The 27,236-nt window shown below is 43.1% G+C and overlaps 1 protein-coding gene and 1 pseudogene across 3 annotated transcripts; one reads left to right on the top strand and one right to left on the bottom strand.

Annotated features, from left to right (window-relative positions):
• The first annotated feature begins 10,896 nt into the window (after positions 1–10,896).
• LOC134486036 (uncharacterized) lies at positions 10,897–23,475 on the top strand. 3 transcript variants are annotated; one of them, XM_063284803.1, is made up of 4 exons: positions 10,897–12,102; positions 13,286–13,435; positions 18,358–18,491; positions 22,351–23,475. In XM_063284803.1, exon 1 carries the CDS (start codon positions 10,917–10,919, stop codon positions 11,877–11,879), a length of 963 nt encoding a protein of 320 aa, XP_063140873.1. In that variant the 5' UTR covers positions 10,897–10,916; the 3' UTR covers positions 11,880–12,102; positions 13,286–13,435; positions 18,358–18,491; positions 22,351–23,475. The 3 variants fall into 3 exon arrangements, with proteins under 3 accessions (XP_063140873.1, XP_063140874.1, XP_063140872.1); XM_063284804.1 differs by lacking the exon at positions 18,358–18,491; XM_063284802.1 differs by having other exon boundaries at positions 18,358–23,475.
• Positions 23,476–24,785: 1,310 nt separating this feature from the next.
• Positions 24,786–26,990, bottom strand: Ube2v1-ps10 (ubiquitin conjugating enzyme E2 V1, pseudogene 10; annotated as a pseudogene).
• Positions 26,991–27,236: the final 246 nt, after the last annotated feature.

The raw sequence follows: 27,236 nt of genomic DNA, 5'->3' as shown, positions 1-27,236 counted from the left end.
AGGTTATAAGGGTTTGGGACAGTTGGATGAATATCTTCTACTCTTTTGTTGACCTCTCTCAAATCTTGTACTGGCCTATAGTCTCCAGTGCCGGGCTTCTTAACAGGTAGCAGAGGCATATTCCAGGGTGACCGGCAAGGGACTAGGATGCCTTGGTCTAAGAGCCTCCTGATATGTGGCTTTATGCCCTGATAGGCTTCCCATGACATGGGGTACTGTTTAATGGAGACAGGAGTCGCGGTGGACTTTAACTGGATAATTAGGGGAGGCTGTTGGAGCGCCAACCCCATCCCGCCAGTCTCCGCCCAGGCCAGCGGGAATTTTGTGACCCAAGAGTCTATTTCTAGAGATTTTGGCTTGTCCTGTTCTGGTTCATATAATCTATATTCATCTTCTAACTGAAGGGTTAAAATCTGAAGAGGAGTACCGCGGAGCCCGGTTACTCGGGTCCCTCCTTCTTCAAAATGGATCTGAGCTTTTAATTTGGTAAGCAAGTCACGGCCCAGCAGAGGGTATGGGCAGTCCGGAACATGTAAGAAAGAATGGGTCACCTTACCAGTAGCCAGCTGAACCCGTCGATCTGTAGTCCAATGGTATCTCTTGCTGCCAGTGGCTCCTTGTACCCAGGCCGTCTGGTCGCTGAGTTGTCCAGGGGCCTGGGTGAGGACTGAGTGCTGGGCTCCTGTGTCCACCAGAAAGGTGACTGACTGCCCCCCAACTTCAAGAGTTATCCTGGGCTGGGGGGGGGCTCCTGGCCCTGACCTCCCTAATCTTCATCTAGGGCCAGGAGGGAAGTCTGTGGGTGGGGTCTTCGGAGCCCGCTGGGTTTCTTAGGGCGATCTCTGGCCCAGTGTCCTCTTTCTTTGCAATAAGCACATTGATCCTTATCTAGCTTTGGCCCCTTTTGAACTCCCACCCTCTCTCCCCTTTTCTCTTAACCCTGAACTACGGCGGCCAAGATTCGACTCAACTCTCTGCTTCTTTTTCGGTCTCTCTCATCCTTTTCTCTACGTACTCTATCTTCCTTTTCTTCTTGTGTCTCTCTCTTGTTATAAATTCTTTCTGCCTCCTTAAGTAAATCCTTCAATGTATACCATTGTAAATTTTCTAGTCTCTGTAGCTTGGCCCTGATATCTGGTACTGCCTGCCAGATGAAGGACATGGAGACATTTGTCATTTGTCCTGGATCATCTGGATCATAAGGGGTATACATGCGATAAGCTTCCTTAAGTCTCTCTAGGAAGGCTGAGGGAGTCTCGGCAGCCTCTTGTACCACTTGTTTCACCTGAGCCAAATTGGTGGGGCATCGTGCCGCCCCTCGGAGACCCAGTAGGAGCAACTGGTGATAAAGTCGTAGGTGTCTCCTACCTTCAGCCGTGGTGAAATCCCAATCAGGTCTCGTAAGTGGGAATTCGTCATTGATCTCTTCCGGGAGCAAGGTGGGGCGTCCATTGTCCCCCAAAACATGTTTCCTGGACTCCAAGAGCACTCTCTTCTTGTCCTCAGAGGTCAGGAGGGCCTGTAAAAGTTGCTGTATATCATCCCAAGTAGGCTGATGGGTAAGCAAGACAGATTCTATCAGGTCGGTGAGAGCCATCGGATCCTTAGAAAAGGGGGGGTTGTGTTGTTTCCAGTTATATATGTCGGCCGCTGAGAACGGCCAGTATTGCGTCTGGCTGCCAGCCCCTTGTCTAAGCGGAAAGGCCTGGGAGGTGGAGTCTGGTGCCACCTCGCGTCGTCCCCGCAGTCTTCCAGCCACAGGGGAAGGGGCTGCCTCGTGTCTCCGTCTAGCAGGTGGCTCCATTTCCTCTTCTCTGGGCGGGGCTGTAGGTACAGGGTACGGAGGAGGTTCTTCCAACAGGAGATCTATAAGGGGGGAATTTGGGTCCTCTGGGAGGACAGGTTTTAGGGGAGGGACTTTGGGAGACTCTTCCTTAGTTAGAGCAGGATAGAGAGAGGAAGAAGCAACCAAAGGGTCAGGTGGGCTCGGGGAAACAGGTTTAGGGGAAACAGGAAGCCAATTCGGGTCCACAAAGGGTTCTGCCCAAGGAGGAGGGCTAAATGCCAAGCTCTCCCAGGTGACAATGTAGGGCACCTGGTCAGGGTGTCCGTACGGCTTCTGGCGGAAAATCAGGTCCTTAACCTGCAAAATAGTGGTCTTGCTAAAAGTGCCGTTCACCGGCCATCCCACATCATAAGTGGGCTACTCGGACGTGCAGAGGGTCTGCCATTTTCCTTTCTTGATCTCGACCGACTGATCACGTGCTCGGTCTCGGACGTCCCTCCAATGGTCTAGAGTGAGACTCAAGGGGGTTTTTAGCGATTGTCCCATGGTACCTCAAAGAAAATTAGGGCACAAATTAGACAGACAAATCCAACGATCAGACAAATAACAGACAGACGCGCTGCGCGGCTTCGACGTAAAACCCAAAACAAAGAATCAGATGGAGGTGCCGAGGGTCCTGGACCCTCTCCTCCAACCAAAACCACGTATCCCTCCGATACGGGCTGAGCCCCAAAGAACCGGGCTCCAGAAACCCTTGGAATGTCTTCCAGGGCTGCGGGGGGGAGAAGTCCGAGCTCGTCAGCTCCTTCTCTGACCCGCCCAAACGGAGGCGCTGAGGGTCCTGAACCCTGAGACACTGAAGGCCCTGGGCCTTCTCCTCCGACCAAAACCCAGATCTGAGTCCAAAACTGAGACGAACTGAACACGCGCACAGGACAAGACAAGACAAGACAGGGCAAGACACGACAGATGCCGGCCGGCTTACCTCCAGGTGGGTGGTCGGTGATCTCTGGGCGGAGGATCTCCAGGTCCCAGGCGAGCCCCCAAAATGAAAGACCTCCGGAGAGGACCTTTCCCTCAGGAGGATACCCCAAGCGCCCAATGACCGAGCGGAGGCCACTCGGATGCAATCAGCAAGAGGGTTTATTGGAAAACACAGGTACCTGCGGGCACACAGTCTCTTCAGAGGACTTGCGCGCCCAACAGCTCCAGCATGGGGCTTTTATAGGATTTGGGGAAGCAGAAGCAGGCGTACAGAAGCAGATGCATAGTTACGGGGATTGGTGGATTTAAACTAGGCATATAGACATGTTCACATATGATTGGTTATTTCACATGATGAGGTAATAAGGTATAGCTACACACATTGGCAGGTTTGCATCATATTCGAATGAGGTTGTAACATGGCAAAAGAGTACGTGCAGGCTGGGACGTCCTGAATGTCGGGGGCTAGGGGCTTATCCCTTCCTGCCAGATCCGGTACTCCTAGTCTGTTCTGTATTCCTTTCCTTTTATGGTCTGTTAGTTTTATCGGTGACTCGGCCCTAGGTATCTGGGCATGCCTGGGCTCGTTCAAGCCTGTTGCAGCTCTGAGTTAAGACTCATGGGGTGGGTCTTTCAAAATAACTTGAGCCTTCTATATTTATACAATGACAATTGTGCTTACCCAAGCAGTGATATCATTGTTACATTATTAAAAGAAATCATAATATCCACATTTCAAAAGCTCTGTCTTTACACAAATCCCCCAATAGTTCCCCTTCCTCCTTCTCCCATTCCTTGGATCAGTCACCACCTAAACTTATTTTGCATTAAAAAGCACAATTTCAGCAAGACAAAAGAGATGTCTGGCCAGGCTTGTCCTGTAAACAGGAAGACCTACTGGTCTGGTAGCAAACATGGTTACATAGTTTTGCATGGTGAGAGGCCGAATTAAACATTTGTTGGTAAACTATCTCTAGTCATTATCTCCTATCATAATCCCCCCCCCTTTTTTTTATTAACTTGAGTATTTCTTATTTACATTTCGAATGTTATTCCCTTTCCCGGTTTCCGGGCAAACATCCCCCTAATCCCTCCCCCTCCCCTTCTTTATGGGTGTTCCTTCCCCCTTCTCCCCCCTTTACCGCCCTCCTCCCAACAATCACGTTCACAGGGGGTTCAGTCGTAGCAGGACCAAGGGCTTCCCCTTCCACTGGTGATCTTACTAGGATATTCATTGCTACCTATGAGGTCAGAGTCCAGGGTCAGTCCATGTATAGTCTTTAGGTAGTGGCTTAGTCCCTGGAAGCTCTAGTTGCTTGGCATTGTTGTTCATAAGGGGTCTCTAGCCCCTTTAAGCTCTTCTAGTTCTTTCTCTGATTCCTTCACCAGGGGTCTTATTCTCAGTTCAGTGGTTTGCTGCTGGCATTCGCCTCTGTATTTGCTGTATTCTGGCTGTGTCTCTCAGGAGAGATCTACATCCGGCTACTGTCGGCCTGCACTTCTTTGCTTCATCCATCTTGTCTAATTGGGTAGCTTTATATGTATGGGCCACATGTGGGACAGGCTCTGAATGGGTGTTCCTTCTGTCTCTGTTTTAATCTTTGCCTCTCTATTCCCTGCCAAGGGTATTCTTGTTCCCCCTTTTAAAGAAGAAGTGAAGCATTCACATTTTGATCAATCGTCTTGAGTTTTATGTGTTCTATGCATCTAGGGTAATTCAAATATTTCATAATTCCCTTTTAATTGCAGACAGACAAGTTCAATTTACAAAGCAGATCTTCTAGACATCTTTCTAATATATAGATCTTTGTAAGATGTAATCATTCTAAGAGCCATTTTCAAGTCTCTATCAATCCAACATAATCTGTGCATTTTCCATGTCTCTACTGATCAGATATAGCTTCTTAAAAGCAGTTATGTAAGCAGGACCTACCTCTCTCCACAATTGACACAGGCTTGCTCAGTGTGACTGAGTACTTCTCTAAAGATATGATTATAAGTCTCAAATTCCCGGGATTTATGGTAACATCTGGAGGATTGATAGATACAAAAAGAGGTGAAGAACATTTTATCCCTTGAAAGAGTTTTGAGAAAAATGTAGAATCATCCACAGTGACTTAGCCTGTGTGACTCCAGATGGCCTTGTCCATGACTGATGAACTGATACAATTTTGATAATGACTATATGCAGTACAATGAAGGAATGGAGAGCTTGTAGGGCATGCAAACTTGGTACTAAATAGAAAGGCCACCAAATTTCCCTTGTCAACTGAGAAGTGGTTTAAATGAACTTGCCATAGTAGAATCCTGTCACTGAAGCACTCATATGCTATTCCTTGCAGCAGCTACATGGCTACTGCCAGAAAGAGGTAGCACCTCTGCTAAATTATTTCTGGTACATGCATGAGGATCTGAGTGCAGTCTCCAGAGAACATGTAAAAAGTCATGGGACTGTGTTCCAAGCTAATCATCCTGGTGCCTGTGAAATGGAGAAGAAAGAAACCCTGTGGCTTGACAGAGCCCCAGTTTAGCTATATTGGTAATTCCATGGTCAGCTTGAGACCATGTCACAAAATCAATACAGTAGAGAGTGACTGAGAATGATACCCAGTATTGACCTTTGACCTCCTTATTCACAGCTGTGGACATGCACCTGCAGACACATGTACCCCCACACAAACATGTACACACAAAGTACTGTGACCTTATAAGCAGACTCAAGCCTCTTTAGAAAGTTTCATGTCGGGGCTGGGGATTTAGCTCAGTGGTAGAGCGCTTACCTAGGAAGCACAAGGCCCTGGGTTCGGTCCCCAGCTCCGAAAAAAAGAACCAAAAAAAAAAAAGTTTCATGTCATTTTTTACCCTGCAACATCTCTCATACAGCACACTGTTCCTTATTGTTTGCACTTTATCTTTTTTTAGTTTTAGATATATTATGCCCACTGTCTATCATAATGAATTTCATCTTTAAAAATAACCTCAGAATCATTATATTCATTCAGCCTCCTTGTCTTTAGGCAACAGAAATCATTTTTTTAAACTTATTTTTACAGGAGACTGGAGAGATGACGGAGAAGTTAAGAACATGTACTACTTTTGAAGAAGACCCATGTTAGATTCAAGGAACAAGATGACTCATAGTCACTGGTAATTTCAGTTTCAGGGACCCAATACTTCCTTTTCTAGCCTCCACAGGCAACCCTATACATGCAAATACTCACACATAATTTAATAAAGACAGACCCCCCCACATACACACGTTTACAATTTAAATTATTTTCTGGCCTTATTTTTTTTTTAACTAGGACAAAGAGGGTAAAATTATTCAATCTACTTCAAATTTCTGAAAGGGAACATTTGCCTTCTCAATAGGAGACAAACCTCTCCAGATTTAGAGGCATCTAAATCCAAGTTGACACAAGTGTCCATCATATACATTAGTGTGCCTTTTGAATTGTCTTTTACTTTTCCATGATGGGTATTGCTTACAATTGTGTTGCTGCAGATTTGGTTTTATCACAGGCTTCTTTGATGGTCTGAGCTGTTTTGATTTTAATTTCTTCTCCTCTCTCAATTAGCTTCCCACCCTACATTGTTATTCTATCTTACCATTCATTTTATAACATCCATGCTCCATAAATTTGAAGAAGATAACAATTGCTGCTTAAAGTGTACTTCTTTTCCTTGTAGTCACTCTATTGAAAAACATAGACTTTTGCATTTAATTGTTGTTTTGTTTCTTTGACACAAGCTTTTTCCTTGAGTATAATAATATTGTTTTACTCTTTTAAATTTATCCTTTCCAAGTAAGACAATAGAAAACTTGTGGGGGTGCTTTGTAAATGAATATGAGGATGATCCCTCTTGTCTATATTTTGATGTCTTCTACATTTGAAAAATGAGTGCTGATTCAGCAACTAAATCCTACACAGGCAACCACTCTGGAGAGTCCAATGGAAGTATTCCATGACTCCTGATGGATGTCAGATCCCCTTGGACTCATACACTTGACATTTTAAACTAATATATTACCCTAAACCCAGGTTGTTGGGGTATTTTCTTTCATCCTCTACCTCATATCTCAGAAAGAATGAAGAATATCATATTGGAACAAGGTCACTTGATTCTATTTCACGATGTGACTAAGAAACTTGGAATCTCCTAGTAGTATTCTTGATTTGGTTATAAAGGAGAACATTTTGTTTTATTTCTCTAGTTACATATAATGCATTTCAGTGTAGATGACTATTCCTCCACCATGCAAGGAAAGGTCCCTATAAATCTAAGTGATACAAATACAAGTGCTATTGTCTGGTCACCCTGGTTACACAATTCCACTGTGGAAAAGTCTCTGGAATCTACATGCCCCATATTTAAGTTTTTTGATTCATCAATCTGAGTAATACATGTTCATGAGTCTGAACTTATAGTATCCAGGAGTTGTTTAGCTTATCTCTGCAAGACCAAGTTGCCTTCATATGAACTATATATGTATTCTTCTTCTAATTCTCACTATTATGTTCTGTTGCTCTGTAATACTAGGCAGAAGTTCCATGTATGTAATTTTTTTCTTGCTTCAGAAATGGGAGAAACGGAACACACATATGTATAGGGATACTTTCTCTAAGTCTGGTTATGTATCAGCTTTACAGAATTCTTACCATATCTCATGTCAATCTATTTCCTTACTTTAATTTATGCATATATTTTAAGTCCTATATTTATAGAATTCTAATTTTCTGATTCTTTTAGTTGAGTATTTGCACACATGTGGATGACGGAGTACAATTTATGGCATTCATTTCCTCCTTCCATTGCGTATGTCCCAAGGACCAAACCAAGGTTAACTGCCTTGGCAACAAATATCTTTACCTACTGAGCTATTTCACTCTTCCTAGCATATTTCATAATTTATTGTTGCAAGCCCAATTGCTACCCCATGCCAAAAAAGGAATGTTTTCTTGCTGGTGTGTGCTATAATATAAAGCATCTCTTTAGATTAAGTCATTGTCCTCTTTAATACTTTATTATGATACATACAATATCTGTGGGCATGCAGAAACACATATACACACAAAATTTCACTGACATACACTGTCGGTGCCCAATGCCCGCACCGACACGGTACCGAGAATCGGGCGAAAGCCTGCGGGATTAAAGAAACACACACACACAGGTTATTATTAGCCATTCTTCTGTAAAATTTTTAATGATATCACTTCAATACACAAGCTTAGAGATATACACCCACAAACTCTCACCTACAAACTATATAGGAAGGTTTTTTATCAACGTGATATAAAACTAGAGATAACTTGGAAGAAGAAATCTTAACTGAGAAAAAACTCTTCATAAGATTGTCCAATGAAAAAGCCTGTGGGCACTTTCTTGATCGATAATTTTGTTGGAGGGCCCAACTCACTGTAGGTTGTCCCACTCCTGGGTTTATTGTTCTAGCTTTTATAAAAACACAGGCTGAGCAAGCCATAAATATTGACCAATAAATAATCTTCTTCCCATGTCTCTCTAACATTTCTTGCCTGCTTAATCACTGGGATATCTTCCCACCCTACCTGATGCAACTCGGATTTGTTTTAGTGATTTTGTGTTTTGGACTGATGGCTGCTAATGGGATCATAAAATAAGACTTAAGTTGAATCTTTCAACGTTCTAGAAAATGTGTAGAATAATTTTATTCTAATACCCTCGTCTTTGAGACACAGGACATCATATATGAAAGGTCAGAAAGATTCTGCTATAAATATAGGCATCCTGAAAGGTTAATTCTTTACAACCAATAGGTCCAGGTAAGAACAAGTTAGATAAATATTAGCAAAATGATTGTACATTGTAAGGTTAGTTTATATAAAGAAGTAGCCATGTTTGAAAGTGTCATATAATTGAGGGCCAGATAAAGTAGTAATTCAAAGAAAAAAGTGACAGAATGTATCACAGATAAAATATGCCCAGTTCACATGAGAACAGCTTAGGAATAAGAGAATACACAAGAGTAGAGAAAGAGAGACAAAAATAGACAAAAGAAAGACAGAGAGAAGTAGAGCAAGAAAGAGAAGTTGTGGTGTGTGGCATGTGTTTACGGAAGTTTTCTGGACATGATTTTACAGATTCAGGTTCTGAGAGAACAAACTATTCACTGGGGAGAACAGAAAAAGCTGGAGAATTAGAAGGATCCAGGAGATTGTAACACATTGTCCAAGTTAATGTGAGTCCAAGTAGAACAACTCATGAAGATGCCAAGAGAAACCATATTGAATCAGTCAACTTGGAAGGTTGGATTACATGGAGGCTAGAAGCTCCTACTATTAGGTCTATAAATAGTAGAACAGAGGGAAAAAATACTCTGGCCTCAGCCTAAAGGACGGATTTGCATAGCTTGGGTAAGACTCTTATCTCATCACTTTATCTAAGAAAAGAAAAGTGACATTCACTTAGAAAGACATACAGACAGACACACAGACAGACAGAGAGACACACATACACAGAGACACACAAACACACAAACATACAAACAAAAAAGAGCGGTGTGAGGAGGGAGGGAAGAAGAGAGGGAGGGAAGAAGGGAGAATGCTTGCAGTCAACCATTGAGCTGAGAACAAGGTTCCAAAAAGAGGAGTTAGAGAAAGAACTGAAGTAGTTGAAGGGGTTTGCCACCCGATAAGAAGAACAATATCAACCAACCAACCCCCTTCCCTCGATCTTCCATGGACTAAACAACCATCCCAAGAATACACAAGGATGAGCCTATGGCTCCATCTACATATGAAGCAGAGGATATCCTTTTCAGGCACCAATGGGAGCAAATGCCCTTGGTCCTGTCAAGGCTTGATGCCCCAGTGTAGGGAACTGTCAGAATGGGCAGGTTGGAAGGAGTGAGTGGGTGAGTGAGGAACTGCCCTCAGAACAGGAGGCATGAGGGGAAATAATAGCCGGTTTCTAGAGGGCAAATCAGGAAAGGGGATAATATTTAAAATGTGAATTAAAAACATCCCCTCCCCCAATGAAAGAAAAAGAAAGAGAAATAGAGAAAGAAAAAGAAAAACAAATGGGGGTACATAACTAAACAGATGCCCACTGGCGATGCAGCGATGTTATTCCCATGATAGTCAAGCATCTTCTGGGAAACCATAGTCTTTGTGTTCTGGGGGGAGTATGGTGGCAAAGCTGAAACTTAACGGAATTGATGGAAGGGCACCACCAGGAGTGGAGCCTGCAGCTTAATTTGACTCAACACGGGAAACTTCACCCGGCCCGGACACAGACAGGATTGACAGATTGATAGCTCTTTCTCGATTCCGTGGGTGGTGGTGCATGGCCATACTTAGATGGTGCAGCGATATGTCTGGTTAATTCTGATAACGAACTAGACTCTGGCATGCTAACTAGTTACGCGACGCCCTGAGCGGTCGGCGTCCCCCAACTTCTTAGAGGGACAAGTGGCGTTCAGCCACCCAAGATTGAGCAATAACAGGTCTGTGATGTCCTTAGATGTCCGGGGCTGCACGAGCGCCACACTGACTGACTCAGCGTGTGCCTACCCTACAAAGGCAGGCGCGGGTAACCCATTGAACCTCATTCGTGATGGAGATCGGGGATTGCAATTATTCCCCATGAACGAGGAATTCCCAGTAAGTGCCAGTCATAAGCTTGTGTTGATTAAGTCCCTGCCGTTTGTACACACCACCCTTCGCTACTACCGATTGGATGGTTTAGTGAGGCTTGAGATTGGATGGTTTAGTGAGGCCTGATCGGCCCATGGCCCTGTCGGAGGGCTGAGAAGAAGGTCGAACTTGACTATCTAGAGGAAGTAAAGTCATAACAAGGTTTCTGTAGGTGAACCGGTGGAAGGATCATTAAAGGAGAAGGCCGAGGGGGTGTCTGGTCCTTTCTCGGGCCTGTGTGAGTCCCTTCTCTCACCGGGAGGCGCGTCCCCGGGTCCTGGTCGCATTCGTGGCCTGTGCCACGGCCGGCCGGCCAAGTGAGCATTTCGGGAAAGGCGGGGGTCGTTACAGAGCGGTGCGGGGAGGGTGTCAGGTCTGGTCGGTCGAGGGACCTCCTCCATTCTCTCTCTCTCTCTCTCTCTCTCTCTCTCTCTCTCTCGCTCGCTCGCTCGCTCACTCGTCTGCCTATGTCCTTGCCTCCATGCGCCCGCCTCCGCCTCCACCACTGCTGCCTCTGTGGCTGGCGCCTCCCTTGCCCACTGGCCAGCCATGCCCTGGGCATACCGAGGTCATTCTGCCTCTTTCTGGACCGGCTCCGTGATCTCATCTCGTGTGCACCTGGGGTGGGGGGCGTCGCGCGCCTGGGACTCTGCTTGTCTCCCGAAGTTCAGACGTGGGCGGCGTCCGGCGCTCGTCCACGCCCGGTGGGTCTGCGTGGGCCTCGATCTCCCCATCCACCGGCGCCGTGGGCCGGCCACCCTTCTCGTGGCTCATTCCTGCTTGCTTCGCTGCTCCCGCTCCGGTCCTCGCCTGCTCTCCCCACTGTGGGGACACATTGGCGTGGGCCGGTCGGGTGCCTGGGCGCGAGAGGGACCGTGTTGCCCGGGTTGGTCATCAGGCCTCTGGCCTGGTGGGAGGCGGGCCCCGCCCACTGGTTCCGTGCATCCGCCGCCGCCACGTTACCGCCAGTGCGCGCAGAGAGAGCAACCTGCAAGGGTTGGACTAGGGGTGGGGGGATACCGCACCCGCCGGGGCCGGTCTCAGGTACCTCTCCTCCCCCCTCCCTCTTGTGGGGGCTGTCCGCTCGGGCGCCAGCTTGCGTGACGCTTTGGCGTCCGTGCGCTGACGCTACTTGTCCCCGGGATGTGGGAGCTGGCCGGTGTAGAGAGGTCGCAGGCCCCAGCCTGGGACCCCGGCGCCCTCTCGCTCTCCTCTTCGTCAGTCCGCCCGTGACCGCGCGCGCCCTCCTTTCCTCCTTCCCCTCTCGACCGCGACCTCAGATCAGACATGGCCACCCACTGAATTTAAGCATATTAGTCAGCAGGGAAGAGCCCATCGCCGAATCTCCGCTGCCTGCCGTGGCAGGTGAAATGTGGCATACGGAAGACCCACTCCCCGGCGCCGCTCGTGGAGGGCCCAAGTCCTTCTGATCGAGGCCCAGCCCTTGGACGGTGTGAGGCCGGTAGCGGGCCCAGGAGCGCCGGGCCCGGATCTTCGCGAAGTTGGGTTGCTTGGGAATGCAGCCCAAAGCGGGTGGTAAACTCCATTTAAGGCTAAATACCGGCAGGAGACCGATAGCCAACAAGTACAGTAAGGAAAAGTTGAGAAGAACTTTGAAGAGAGAGTTAAAAGAGGGCGTGAAACTGTTAAGAGGTAAACAGGTGTGGTCAGCGCAGTCCGCCCAGAGGATTCAACCCAGAGGCACATGTGTGGCTGTGCGGTTGATCCCGGCGGATCTTTCCCACTCCCCGTTCCTCCCGACCCCTCCACCCGTGCGTTTTTCTCCCCCCTCCAAGTGTCCTGCTGTCGCTGTCCCCCTTCCTACCAACAGGGGGTTTGGCGGGCGCTCAGGCGGCGGGCGTGGTGGCGCAGGTGTGGCCAGGGGTGGGGTTGGTGGCTGACCCCCCCCCCCCCCCCCCCCCGTTCAGTGACTGGCCGCAGCCAGCCGCCCTTCCACCATGGCGTTGCCCGGAAACCAGCTATGGGACCGCTGGGAAGGCCCTATGGGGAAGGTGACTGGGGGGACGGTGCGGCATCACCCATGGGCTCCAGACCACCCCGTCCCGAGTGTTACAGCACATCCTCTCCATACAGAAGACACTGACAGACAGACAGACAGACAGACAGACAGAGACACACACACACACACACACACACAAATACATATTTAAATATTTAAAATGATGTTTTAAAAAAAAGTCTTCCTGTTTAACAGAGGTTTAAAGGGAAGTTGGCTGAAAGAACGTTGTTGTGGTTTTTTATTCTCTTTTTTACCAAATAGGAGGTAGATCTGTTGGCCCTTTTATTAAAAGCCAAAGTATTAAGTGGCAAGCCGATGTTTCAACTTTTCCCATTATGTTCCTTTCACGAAAACCAGGGAGTGTTGTTTCTTTGGCTTTTCCTTTTTGAAACAAAATGAAAGGAGCTCTACCAGTTGGCCTAGTTTCCCTGTTCCTTTTCCCTCTGCCACGGTATGCTCGATGAAATAAAGTAAATAAATGAAGATTCTAGTTATTTATTTGTTTGGGAGACCCGAACCCTCTCTCAAGAGATACTCCCATCTCCCCCCTCCACACACACAAGGCCTCCTCCCTGTATGTGGGGGAAGGGGTAGGGGTGGACAGGAGCTAGCTGAGAGCGGGTGGGGTGGGGTGGGGCTGGAGAATGTGCATGTCCCTGAAGTACTGTCCGGGAAATACTGCTGCTGCCCTAGCACACTTTGCTTCAGCGCTGAGCCAGGCGGTGCCTCTTTAGGGGGGGGGGGGGCAAGTTTTTTGCCTGAAATCAGTGAGTGACGATTTCAGTGTGAATGTCTGATCCCTTGCTGTCCTTTCAGTGCTCTGGCTCATGGCAAATGACTGAAGAAAACCTTAGTTAGACTCACACCGAGCTGTTTGGAAATGGTCATGGAATTGATAGCACACCCTCAAGAGGAAGACTCCCTTTGCTCACTCCCAGCCTCGCCCTGACAGCTCTGGATTTCTAAGTAAGACTGAATCTGGACCATATTTACAGGATTTGGCGTTTCTGATTCATGTTTAATATTTAGTTAAATAAAGCTTGAGAAGGGCTGGAGAGATGGCTCCGAGGTTCAGAGCACTCACCACTCTGCTCTTCCAGAGGTCCTGAGTTCCATGCCACAGAAACCGTATAGTGGCTCACGACCCTCTGCAAAGGGATATCCCATGTACTCTACTGCTGTGTGTATATGAAAAGGGTTTTAGTGTACTCATATAAATGAAAATAAATAAATAAACCTTTAAAAGAATGAAACAAAATGAAGCTGGCAAAGAAATTGAGCATCTTAAAATGCCAGGCACGTCTATCCACTCCTTTTATTTTATTTCGTGTGTGTATCACATAACCACAGAGGTGGTTCCCCTTTTCTTAACCTTGATAGCCCAACTGGGACAGAAGTGCAAACTATCATCTACCTATCTGGGAGTGGAGTGGTTGGATACAGGGAGATGGAACATTTGCAGTTAATAAAGTTCTGCTGTTGTTTTTTTTTCCTTTCCTTTTTGGATAGATATCGGGAGCTTTTTCTTTTTGTTTTGTTTTGTTTTGTTTTTTTGTTTTTTAAAGTACAAATTTTGTTTTCTGTGCAACATTCTGATCATAGTTTCCCATTGCAAAGCTCTTTCCAGATCCTTCCTCCCCATCCACCACCGAGTTGTACCCCAGGCCTGTCCTTATATGTGGTTGATGCATACCCAGGTGAATCTCCATTGGAGAAAGCACGATATTCCCATCTCCTATGACTGTCAATGGCAGATGACTTAAATGCCGATGACTTCAGACTTGACTCCATTTTCCCCTTGGAGAACTGGGTTTGGATCTGTTGAACGAAGGCAGGCCCTGGGTTTTGAAGCAAACAAACAAACAAACAAACAAACAAACAAACAAACACACCAAAAATTATTTAAAGCAGGCAACAACTGCCTGCACGCCAAGAGACTGTTGACTCCGCTTTGGAGCTAGTATGATGTGAAACTTGCTAAATAAAGTAGAATCCACACAGCACAAAGGGAACACTTTAACAAATTATGAGGAAGAGAGAAAGAGAGAGAGAGAAAGAGAGAGAGAGAGAGACAGAGAGAAAGAGGGAGAGGGAGAGAGAGAGAGAGAGAGAGAGAGAGAGAGAGAGAGAGAGAGAGAAAGAGATCTGTTTATCTCCCTCCTCTAGTTTTTCATACTAGAGATTTCATCTTCCTCTGTCTCTAGTCCTGGTGGCTTTACTGCTGGTTTGGGGGGATTGGGATAGGGATAGGAAGAAAAAAGTCTTGAGTGCTGATTTTAAAGCTCTCTCTCTAAAGCGCTCTCTCTCTCTCTCTCTCTCTCTCTCTCTCTCTTGCACACACACACACACACACACACACACACACACACACACACACACACACTTCCTAGGATGAAAGAAAAAATGAAAAGGAAGGCACCCATGGTGATGCATGACTTTGATCTCACTTTGGTCTCAGCACTGGAGAGGAAGATAGGAAGGCCTATCTAGATGCAATGTGAAGAAGGCCTATGTCAGATTACTTAATGGCTAGGGAACTGTTACCAGGCTAGTCTGCCATTTTGTTGCAGTTACTAATATTATAAGGACACTTTCTCATTGGTTGTTTCTGCTGTTACTGCTGGAATTCATTACATATTCTGTTAGGTTCTTCTGTGTGATAACACACTCAGAAACCAAACACTGTAGAAGTCAGTCTAACTGCTTTCTTTGTTGTCTAGTTACCCACAATAATCTTGGACCTGAACCGAACACCCAGCAGCATTTCACGCACCCACTCATGTATAAGCTTTTATAAGCTGGACCACCAACACTAGAGCGACAGTGCAGACAGAGACTATTTGGAACTGGATTTCCATTTTGAGTTTTTGTTTGTGTTCTTGTTTTTTTCTCCTGTCCTGTCCTGTTCTGTCCTGTCCGTCCTGTCTCTCTGTCTGTCCATCCTGTCTCTCTGTCTCTCTGTCTTTCTGTCTGTAAATCCACACATATAGTTCTTTCCACGTCTTATGTTTCAAAACAAATAATGCTTGTTGTGCTTCTCATTCCATTCAAGGGTACTATTCTCTAGATCAGAGGAGCCCCCTTACAATTCTCCACAGGTAGTGATGACTGGAGTGTTCAGTGCTACTAAGCAGGAATTATATGGTTGCCGCCATTATGCTTGATCTTACCCAAGGAAGGGTTGCGGGGCATGATTGCCAAGATGGCGAACAACAGTGATTGAAGAGATGGAACAATAACCTACAATTCTCCCTCTCTGTCACTGTTTCTCTGTTACTCTCTGTCTCTCTTTCCTCCTTCCCTCCCTCCTCTCTCAGACCTGAATGAACATTGGAACTATAGTAAATGTACAGTGAAAAGAAACCAGGTGTGGTGCTGCATGTCTTTTATTGCATCACTTGGGAGGTGGAGGTGTGTAGAACCCTGTGAGCAGGCTGCAGACCTGATCCAGGTACTGATTTCCAGGGCTTATGTGCAAAGACCCCTGACTCAACTAAAGAAATGAAGAGGAAATTAAAGAAACAGATACAATTAACTTGGAATAAACCAAACAAACTAAGGAAAAGGAAAGGCAGTATTGGGGTGGACTGGCTTACAGAGGATGGGCAAACATTTATTTGACAGTGCCTCCTCAGTTGAACACACACACACACACACACACACACATATACACACACACACACATATACACACACACACACACACACACACACACAGAGAGAGAGAGAGAGGGAGAGAGAGAGAGAGAGAGAGAGAGAGAGAGAGAGAGAGAGAGAGAGAGATCAATCTGTTAATCTGTTCGTCTCCCTCCCCTAGTTTTTCAGGCAGGGTTTCTCTATGAATTCCTCTGTAGACTGGTTGCTCAGAGGGCAAAGCTGCAGGCTGTTAAAGGTCTAGGTAAAACATGAAGGCCTGAGGGAACTGTTAAGGCCTAGATGCCCTGTGAAGGAGGCCTACATCATGTATACATATATACACACATATTCCTATATATGAATATGTATATGAATGTGTATACACTCAGGTATCCTTTATTTAATTAGCTTATTTTGAATATAATTTCCATGCTAATCAAAAAGAGGAAATTTTCTTTGGCATCGGATTCTTCTTGAACAAAAAATGGATATAAATAATCACATATTCAGATGTTATATCTAATATTGAGAAGATATTCCCAGATATGGTGTTAATCCATTATATTCCATGTGTGAAAACAAAACAGACTTAGTAAGAATTTTGACAAATGGATTTTAAAAATATATGGGGTTATTAAGGGCAGTAGTAACATTTTTAACTTGATATTTTATATATTTACATTGCAAATGTTATTCCCTTGCCCAGTTACCCACTCTCCCACACCCCACACCCTGCTTCCATGAGGATGTTTTTCCTCCCATTCACCCATTCGCACCTCAATAGCATGCCATTCCCCTACACTGGAGAAAGGAGCATTTACAGGACCAAGGGCTTCTCCTCCTATTGATGCCAGACAATGTCATCCTCTGCTCCATATGCAACTGAAGCGTTAGGCTTTTACATGAGTACTATTTGGTTAGTAGTTTAATCCCTAGGAGCACTGATTAGTCTAGCTGGTTGATATTGTTGTTCTTTCTATGGGTTTGAAAACCCTTTCAGCTCTTCCTTCACTCCTTCATTGGAGACCCATGGAGTCCGATGTTTAGCTTCAAGCGTGCTTGTCTATATCAGTGAGGTTCTGGCAGAGTCTCTCAGGAGACATCCACATCCAGCTCCCATCAGTAAGGACTTCTTGGCATCAGCAATACTAACTAGGTTTGGTGGCTGCATATGTGATAGATCCCCAGATGGGGCAGCATCTAGATGGCCTTTCCTTAAGTCTCTGCTCCACTGTGTCCCTATATTCCCCTCCCTCTTGAGTATTTTGTTCCCCCTTCTAGGAAGGACTGAAGTGTCCACATTTTGTTCTTCATCCTTCTTGAGCATCATATGGTCTATGAATTGTATCTTGGGTATTCCAAGCTTTGGACTATTATCTACGAACTGGGTTAATTCACGCAGGATGATATTTCCTAGTTCCATCCATTTGCCTAGGAATTTCATGAAGTCATTGTTTTTAAAAGCTGAGTAGTACTTCATTGTGCAAATATGCCACATTTTCTGTATCCATTCCTCTGTTGAAGGGCATCTGGGTTCCAGCTTCTGGCTGGAGGGCCTTTGCACTAGAACTCTTCCAGTCTGATGTCTCTCTCTCTCTCAGACATGCTCAAAAGTTTTTGTCCTGGGTGATTCTATAATTCCATAAGTCTGGATATAGTATTTTGTGTAAAATTATGAAAGCATTTTAATTGAATTAAAATAAAGGAAAAATAAAGTTAAAACTATGGAAAAACTCTCTTCCAGCTTAATCTTTTCTTGGTTATTATCAGTATCTAAGATACATGCTGGGTGACAACAGCAAATTAAGAATTACCCTGCAGTCCCTTAACCATTTTCTATGTATCTGTGGTATTGTGTGTTATAAGAATGTTGGTGGATGTGAGTGTGTGGTGCATGCCTGTAACTGTGTGGCTTTACCTATCTGTGCATGTGTTTTTGGAGTTCTGAGAAGGATTTCAAGCATCTTCCTTAGTGCTGTTCACTGTTCTTGACGTAAGTTCTCTTGTTGAACTAGAAATTTAGGGTGGGATTGGAGAACTAGTCAGTGAGCCCTCAGGATTCAGAGGTAATAGTTATGTGTAGCTATCCCCTATGCCTGGCATTATGTATACATGCTGAATATTCACACCCAGGTCCATATGTGTCTACCCACTGAGCAATTTCCCAGTCCTAGAGTGGTGAATGTTTGCTTAAGATTTGATAACAGATCTTAATTGTTTTCTGTTTTTGCTTTTGTTTGTAATTTTCCATAGATAACTCTGCAGGTGGATATTATAAAACACACCTGAGGGCTGGAGAGATGGCTCAGCGGTTAAGAGCATCCGACCGCTCTTCCAGAGGTCATGAGTTCAATTCCCAGCAACCACATGGTGGCTCACAACCATCGGTAAAGAGATCTGATGCCCTCTTCTGGTGTATCGGAAGACAGCTACAGTGTACTTATATATAATAAATAAATAAATCTTTAAAAAAAAAACACACCTGAATAGACCAGAAAATAAAAATAGGAGTAGATGCATTACAAGCAATTCTATAAAACCGTATTTTGCATACTTACCTTGTGAAGCACAGTTCATATTTCTGGGTTTGCCTGTTATATAAACAGCATAGTTTGATATAAGGACAGTTTAGACTCTTTAAATAGAAAAGTAATAAGAGAGATACATCTCTTGAAATAGTATAGAGAATTTGATACTTTATCACATGAGAATTAAAACTGAGCCACATAGCCTTCAGCAGAGGAAATGAGGGAGAAGTGTGTATATACCTTTTGCAGCACAGTCTCTGGAATAAAACAAACAGGGACATTTAAATAAATAAATAGCAGTGTTTAAGACTGCATTTCTCTTCCAATATTTGCAATTACATAGTCAAACATTATATCTTGGATTCATAGATCACTGTGTTATCTAGGATTGCATGATGAGAATGGCATAGTGGCAGTATAGCAAAATAACTGATAGGAAAAGCGGAGCAGTCACCCCATTAGGATTCATATGAATTGCATTTCCTCCCTGCTGGCAACTAAGCAACAATGGGTGAAACTGTACAAGTACCTCTGTAGTAATTTGGTGTCTTGGGGTTATGTCCCGAGGATATACAGCTGGAGCACATGGTGTTCAATTTATTTTTAGTTTGTCTGATTTAAAATGTGATTGCTGTTAGTAAACATTTTTGGGAAGATTGCTTGAAATTTATTTGCACTTTATTAGAAATTGTAGAATCATATTTATAATTTGCAGTCCTGGGGGTACCGGTGGTTGTACATGGGGAACAACTAAGTCAGCAAATGATTACGTCAGACAATGCTGACGAAAAGAACATGGGATACCACAGTTACAGCTGCCTAAGAACTGATAACCACAACCTAAGGGAAGAGTCTCTTCCCTCAACCTTGACTCCTTTAAGACATTGGCTTCAGCATCAGACAGGCCTTGACAAGTGTGATCCTGGGTAAGGGCATAGAACTAGTGTTCCAGTTATTCTTTTGTCCAGGTCTTTCAGACAGCCTTGGGCAGTCCTGGCTCCCCACATTAATAGGTACTTCATAGTATTCATAAGACTTTCCAGCTGGATGTGACTTTTGAATTTTCTTTCATAAGCAGGGAAGTGTTAGATCACAGTCCTGTCTAACTGGCTGCTTTCCTCAAACCTGCCATCCCCTTTGTAACCTCTCAATATAATTGATAAGCAACATATTCTGTGGACTTGTAGTTTCTCTGTCCCTTTCATCTGATTCCCAGGCCCCAAAAACCTTTAATGGTAACTCTGCCTCCACCTTTTTTCTTTCTGTGATTCATCTATTAGTCTAGATCACAAGGTATATATCCTACACAAAAAAATCATATGATTGAGGAACACCAAAATCCTATAATTTCTTAGAAATTAAAAATCCTCACTCTCCTATCTTTGTCTTTAGTATCCCATCATGGTTATATGTGGCTATGATGCAATAAATCACTTCATATTCAAGGACTTAAGCATGTTTTCCCTTCAGGACACTCGACACACAATATATGTGCTGCAGTAAAAATAAAAACAACAAAACAAAACAAAAAACCCGACAGAACTGGTTCCCAGGTATACCCTAGCTGTCTCAGTCCCTTATTATTTCTGGTGCCATTGGAAATAGCAATAATTTATCTCAGTGGCTCCATGCTGCCCCATCTGCTTTCTGACACACTATTCTTCCCAACACGGCACCCTGTCAGGCTGCTCCTCCCTCATCCACAGCCCTCTTGGTTGGGTTTCCATCACACCAGGCATACACATCCCAATTCTTTGGTAGGCCCATGCATCTGGCCACCATACACTCTCTTAAACTCAATTAAGTTGCCTTATGAAAGAACACATCAAACAATATTTTCTGATCCAATTGATAAGATATAATTTGCCAATCTAGACAGCACAAAATCCTGTACACACCCATCCCTTGAGAATAGTCATAACAACCTGTAATATGTACAGAGAGGCATCTAAAAATCTACTGCCATGTTCTCTGTGCTCTCACATTCTCACTCTGGCTTCCTCTGCCTCTCTAAAACTTTTCTCCCACCCATCCTTCCTTCTTATTCAATGACAGGCCTGGTTCTATCCTGTACCTCCCTTCCCTTAATAACGACATCAATCTACTCTTTTACCCTTTTAATTAAAAAAAAAACAGAAACTTTTTTCTCAAATATAAGTTGAGCACAACTATTATCATTCTGTAATTTAAAAGTATAAGATGTACCTAACACCCAGCCCAACTTTTATCAGTTAAACAGAACATTTAGTTATATATTTTAGCTTTTAAAAGGCTTAAAATCTGTTATATCCTGGCTAGCTCATGTATTATCTGATAACTAACTAATTAAATACGTATTCTCAAAGTTAAATAGTCTGAGTGGGTTATAAGATTATACTAAGTTTTCAACCCTGCCAGTAATCTGAGAATGAGCCATATATCTGTAAATATAGGAAGCCTAGCATGGCTTCTAGAACTGAGACAGATTATAGAGACAATTTTCTGTTTGCACAGTCCCCTGTGAGCAACACGTGAGAGCAAGTCTTCAGGCTTCTGGCCTAGGATCATCAGACAGACTTTTGAAACACTGAATTTTGAAGGGCTAATCATTCTGGCTTGGCAGAAATCTTCAGCCAACTTATTCTGCAATGTTTCCTTTTCTGGACAGTAATTAGTCTGTAGAAGAATTGGAGCAATTTTTGCATAGTGCCTGTCAGCCACAATAAATCACCTCACATGGAGGTGGAGATTTTCAATTTCTTCTTTGAATATACCAAGGGGGAGCTGGTGGGAGCAGACATGTCTCAGTAAAAGTTAACATTAAATGTCATATTTTGTGGACTTCCGGTGTTTTTTAGAAACCATCTAACTATATAAGCAATCTGGACTGTTGTCCATTCATTATCTTAATAAATTATCTTGAAAGCATTCTAACAATAAACTTAGAGACATGAATTTGCTATTTGGCCTTAAACTCATGAGCTTAATCATCTCAGCTTCATTTTTTAATAGCCGAAAAGGACTGGGTATAAGCCATCTATGCTGAAATGTGTTGTATAGGCACAATACTTGTACATCAGAATAACAATATTAATTTTAAATCAATGAGAAATTTATATTAAAGAAAATCTAAAAAATCTAAATTTGTATCAAATAAATTCTGTGCCAATGTAAAAGATCATAATTTTAGTTTAGTAGTAAATATAAAAATAATTATGTACAGCTTGAAGAAACCATTGAAGAGTTTTTGCCCCAATTCCCTGAACTTTGGGGGACTAAAAGTAGTTATTCTAAGGCTGTTTTTCTGAGGAATTTAGAAATGCTTATAATTTAACAGGGAGGAATTAGCTCAAACTGATTGTACATAATCTCAGTCTGTGAAAAACCTTGTATTTATTACTAAGCTAAAGTTATAATCTTTTACATTTGAAAGTATATTATAATACATTACATTCTCTCCCATGATCTCTTACGATGATCTCTTAAACACTGAAGAAAATTTGTACCTCTTTTAAACTCATCTATTATTTCTAGCTTTATGTTTATAAGCTATTTAGAATTTCTCTATAGAGATATTCTATCTTCTGTTAATTAAGTAAACATTTGTCCTTTCATATTTTTCTTTATTTTTTATATAAAGAAATATACTTGTATGCACTCTACATTCTCTTTACCAAATCTCACCAGATTTCCTATAATATATCTCCTGACCCCATGTATTCATCTGTTTACTTTTTAGATCTCATCAAAGAATCAGAATCTAGTGTCACTCGTGAAGGGAATCTATTGAAGCACAAGCAAATTACCAAGGCAATACCCCCCCCCCCAAAAAGGAATGATTCTTCATTCACCAGTAGCCATCAAATGTCAAAAGCCCCACAATATGGCATTGGCAAGGGTTGGTCACCCCATCGAAGCCCTGACTCTAGCTGGCTTGATCATGTGAAAGTATTGTGTTAACACAGGTGCTGTGGGTTCATGAGCGTGATAACCATGAGCTGTCCAGAGGACAGCTTTTCATTCTCTGTACCTAACAGCTATCACAATTTTCTTGATACAATAGAGATCAATTCAATGTTCATTGCAAGAAGGCAGGAACATACTCATCTAATTATGATGGAGATGTTATTAAAATTTTTTATTTATGTAAATGCCTTTTATTTATGTAAACTTCCAGAAAATTTTATTTCTGTTTGCGGTCTGAAACATCTTCCTCTCATTCATAACAAACAAAATGATAGTTCTAACTTTTGAAATGACATTATAATATAATGTATATGTATCAAACTTTTCTAAATTTGTGTGCATATGTATCCCATTTTTAAGAGTATTAAGCTTTTTCTTAATGTTTTCTAGCTGTATTAATACGATCATAAGATTTTCTTTTTAAGTAAAATAACTTATGCATTATTTAACTAACGAAAGTCTTAATTTTATATCTCAAATATTATTTTCTATTGCATATATAGATGAATTTTAGTTGTTAACATTTGGTTGATCAATTAGTTCCTTGTTTATTAAATTGTAAATTTATACTTTTGTGTTGAAACTAACTTTTGTAAAGTTTGCATACATAATTTTCATATTTATTCAGTTGATATCACGTGATTCATAAAATTCTTTCTCTTCAAATAACTACAACATAGATTTTGATTAGTATAATGAACAAAGACTATTAAATGCACCTGTAGAAATTATTGAATTGAATATTGATTTGAATAACTATAGAGAGTAATTTGATATTAAATACTGGGTAGGAGTGTGGGACTGCATTTTAACTATCTGAATTATGCTGTTTCAAGGTTATGTTAAATGACTATTTTTATAGATATGTAGAGTATTAACATGACTTACATTCAAATCACTGTTCTTTGTCCTTCATTTTCTTTTTGACTTTTTTTAGTATTATATATATAAAAGCAGTTTTAAATATTTGTTTCATGCATCTGTACATGTGGGCACAAATGAGTACAGGTACTTGCAAAATGTAGGAGAGGGTACCCAATTTCCAGAGCTTGATTGACAAGTAGTAATGACCCACCAAGTATAGATACTGGACACTGAACTTAGGTTCTCTACTAGAGACCAAGGAAAACCCATGAGCCTTTTCTATAGGTCCTGATTTTAATTTTTGTTAAGGGTTTAGCTCTGTGTGCCTTTCTTATTCATGAAAACAACTTCGTCGAATTTGATACAAATAATTTTGTGTAAATATTCATCTTTAATTAATTGGGATTCAAAAATTTGGACTGTATTTCCTATTGATTTTAGTAAGATGATATCATACTGATATATACTATCAGAAAATCCTGCATGAAGTCACCATGACTGAAAATAGGAATAGAGAAGGCTTAAAAAATTGTACTTCATTAAAGGTTGACATGTCCACAATTCCTCTCATTAAAGTAAGCTCATATGTGGGAAAAGATACTTCAAATCAATCAGTTGAGGATTTGCCTTATTCTTATACTATCAACTCGGCTCATTTACATTCTACCACTGTGAGCAAATTCCCTCCCCAAGTGACTGCCATGTGGTTATTATCATTGTCTTTTTGAATTTTGCTGTACATATGGCTAGTTTGAAAAATTTGAAACTTAATGAGGCTTCAATGGACTAAGAAAGAATCATCAGTGTGTCATTTCCTCAGTCTTTTTTTTTCCCCTTTGCAACACCTCGAATTGCCTTTATTTCAGTATGCATCCACATTTCAACATTTAGTGGTCCTGAACAGAGTGGGGAGCTTGTCAATGAGCCAGTAGCCAGGAGCCAGGCCCACCTATCTGCAAACGATCTGTGAACATGGTGACACAGAGCTCCTCTGGGTCCCTGCCCAGGGTCTGAGGAGCAACACTGAAACCTGAGTTGCCAGAGTCAGGGCCTCATGCTCCAGCTGTCAGACTCCACTCCAGACCCGATGGGTGGTCAGGGTGACTGAGAGCCCTGTTCAAACCTCTTCAACGTGTAAAAACAAAGCAATTATGGGAAAAGGAACCAACTCAGAACCATGTGCACCGAGGACTCTCCACATGGCCTTTCTCTAGGCATATATCCAAGGACCCTGAGCGGTGGCCCGTCTGAGTCACCCTGTGACTGCTCTGTTCACCTCTAGACCTGAGCTCAAAGCTCAAGAGCTGATGGTGGTGGCAGGGCCACGGGCCCAGCGCTCCCTTCCCAGGCTGGTGGCAGGTGAACAAGTGTGGTCCAGAGCTAAGGGAGGGAGGCCAGGCTTTTTCAACCTCATCTGATGGCTTCTGGCCACAGCAAGTGTTGGGTGGTAATGGGCAACAAGGGACTTGAGGAGGGGAAAGCAGCACCCCTTGTTAAAGGTGGGGAGACTGGAAGCTCTGAATTCCTCACCCGCGGCCAATTTCAGGGGAGGGGAGGTTACAATTTAAGCTTTGACCAAGGGTGGAAGTGGAGGAGTGGGGACCATGGCTTGGATGGGGCAATCACTTAAGACTTAAGAAAGCCAGAGCACCCCAAGCCTAGTGGTGGTCAGTCCCACGGCTGCTACCTGAAACCTCCCCATCTATTCTATGGGCCACCACACAGCTGTGGCAGAGGGCGGGGCAGGCAAAGGCATACCCAGGCCAAGTGCCAGCAGCAGGTGATTGTGTGAGACGTGTCTGTCCACAGTTGCGTTAGCTATGCCCACCGCTCCCAAAGGAAACCGATTTCAACACACCTTATTGATCCCAGAAGTTCAACCAGGCAGACAGCGGTTATACTCGACAGATGATGTTACACAGCACAACTTAGGTATTTCAAATGGACAAGAAGTTAGTATCAGAGCAGTGTCTCAGGATGAACTCTGAGTGGAGCTTCCTCTCGAGTACTTTGAGGTCTACAGATGGATCTAGAAAATTCACTACTGTTGAAAATGAAGACTTGGGTTGGATGGGGAAGGGAGGCCGGGGCCTTGATGACTAATGGCTGTAACACTGTCCTTCAGGTGGCTGTGGCAGCTTCATGTTCTCTTTTGACATCATCAAGCGCCTCAGTTCCTGCAGGATGACTTTGATGCTGTGGGAATTCTGTCACTTTGCCAGCACTGCCATGGCTCGTGGATCCACCACTCCATTGGAACTGCTCATGCCGTTCATATTGACTCTTGTTACAAATCTCACAGACTGGGATGCTTCTGGATACTAGAGTGGCCCACACTCTATCTTAAGGCTGCATATTCGGCTTTCATAAATTGTTCGTGGAGGCCCAATTATCATGCCGGTCCATCTTGTGAGTGTCATGTCCTCATCGTCCTCAAGACCCTAGCTAACTGTGCTGTCGCCTACTCCTTTCTGGCCTTCTTCCAGCTCTTCCAACAGTCGGAAATCTCAAAGGACTTTTTCTCCCAAGCCTGTGGTGGCTGCCATCTTGCGTCGCTATCGCTCGAAGTCAGTCCTTCCTTTCTTCCTCTACCCCTAGGTCCCTAGCTCCTTCCCTCTCTCTTTCTCTCTTTTTTCCACAGGGCCTCATAAACCCCAGACTTGCCTGAAGCTCACTATATATCCAGTGATGACTTTGAATGTCTGATATTCACCAATAAATTATAGATACGAACTACCATGCCTGATCTTGTACAGTTTTGGAACTCATCCAAGGTGTCTTCCATACTGGCATGTAGCCTGTCAAATGAGCAACTTACCAAATCTCTTCCTGTTTCTTCCTGTTCCCTTCCTTCCTTCCTTCCTTCTTTCCTTCCTTCCATGCCTTCTTCCTTCCCTTCTTTTATTTTCCTTCTGTTCTTTCTGTTCATGCATTTTGTTTTCATTTTGATTTTGAAGTTAAAAGCTATTACTGAAGTTTTCACTTCTTGAAACCAGAAAGCATGAGCTGTAGAGCATTTAGACTTTCATATGTAGAAATCATTGTGTACCTATAGCAAAAACTATATACATTAAAGGTGACAGAAGCATTATTGTCTCAAAGTACTGGCTCTGTTCTTCAATTATTGTTAGAAACATTTATTATTATTAATAGTCCACATAATCTAATATGTATACTATGAACATCTGCATTTTGAAAATGACAAAGGGGTATAAATTACATTTTCAATGCAGTAACACAGAAACAAGCATTTTTCTAATATTCTCATCCTAGAGTTAATATTTTTATCTATCATGCAAATGTATTTTAGAGAAATTCATTAAGGATTCTCCTCTTGCTTAATTGTAGGTGACATTATCAAAACTTCTGAGAAAACAGGAATTCCAATGTGATTGTACTTAATATCTTAAAGTTGAAATTGGTACAAAAAACAACAATAGGATGAATTTTTTTATAACTTCTGATTTCATTGAATAGGCATGAGATTAGACATGGCTTGTGTCATTCTTAGAAGTTCTTACAAGAAAGTAACAGGAGAGTTCTTTTAGAGCTTCCATAATTCGTGTCATTATTTGAAGAAGATGCTTATCAGTTTTATCTGAGGTTACTGTCTAGGTGAGGTGTTTCCAGGATGTTTTCATCTTATTACAAGAAGTCACAGAGGGCAAGGTGACAAAGAAACTTTATTCAAAAGCAAAGTGAGAAACACTGGTATTCAGTGTAGCTTTAATTTGTGGACCTCTCAAGAAGGAGGAATTGTTTATGCAGAGTTCAGTGTGGATATTTCTGTTTTGA

This window comes from Rattus norvegicus, chromosome 3 (assembly GCF_036323735.1).
Source record: "Rattus norvegicus strain BN/NHsdMcwi chromosome 3, GRCr8, whole genome shotgun sequence".
NCBI lineage: Eukaryota > Metazoa > Chordata > Mammalia > Rodentia > Muridae > Rattus > Rattus norvegicus.
Note: the sequence above shows the minus strand (reverse complement) of the source record. Positions and strands in the feature narration are given on the sequence as shown.

Excerpts from the sequence above, each read along its gene's own strand:
- LOC134486036 (XM_063284804.1), top strand. The coding sequence starts at position 10,917 with ATGTCCTTGCCTCCATGCGCCCGCCTCCGCCTCCACCACTGCTGCCTC.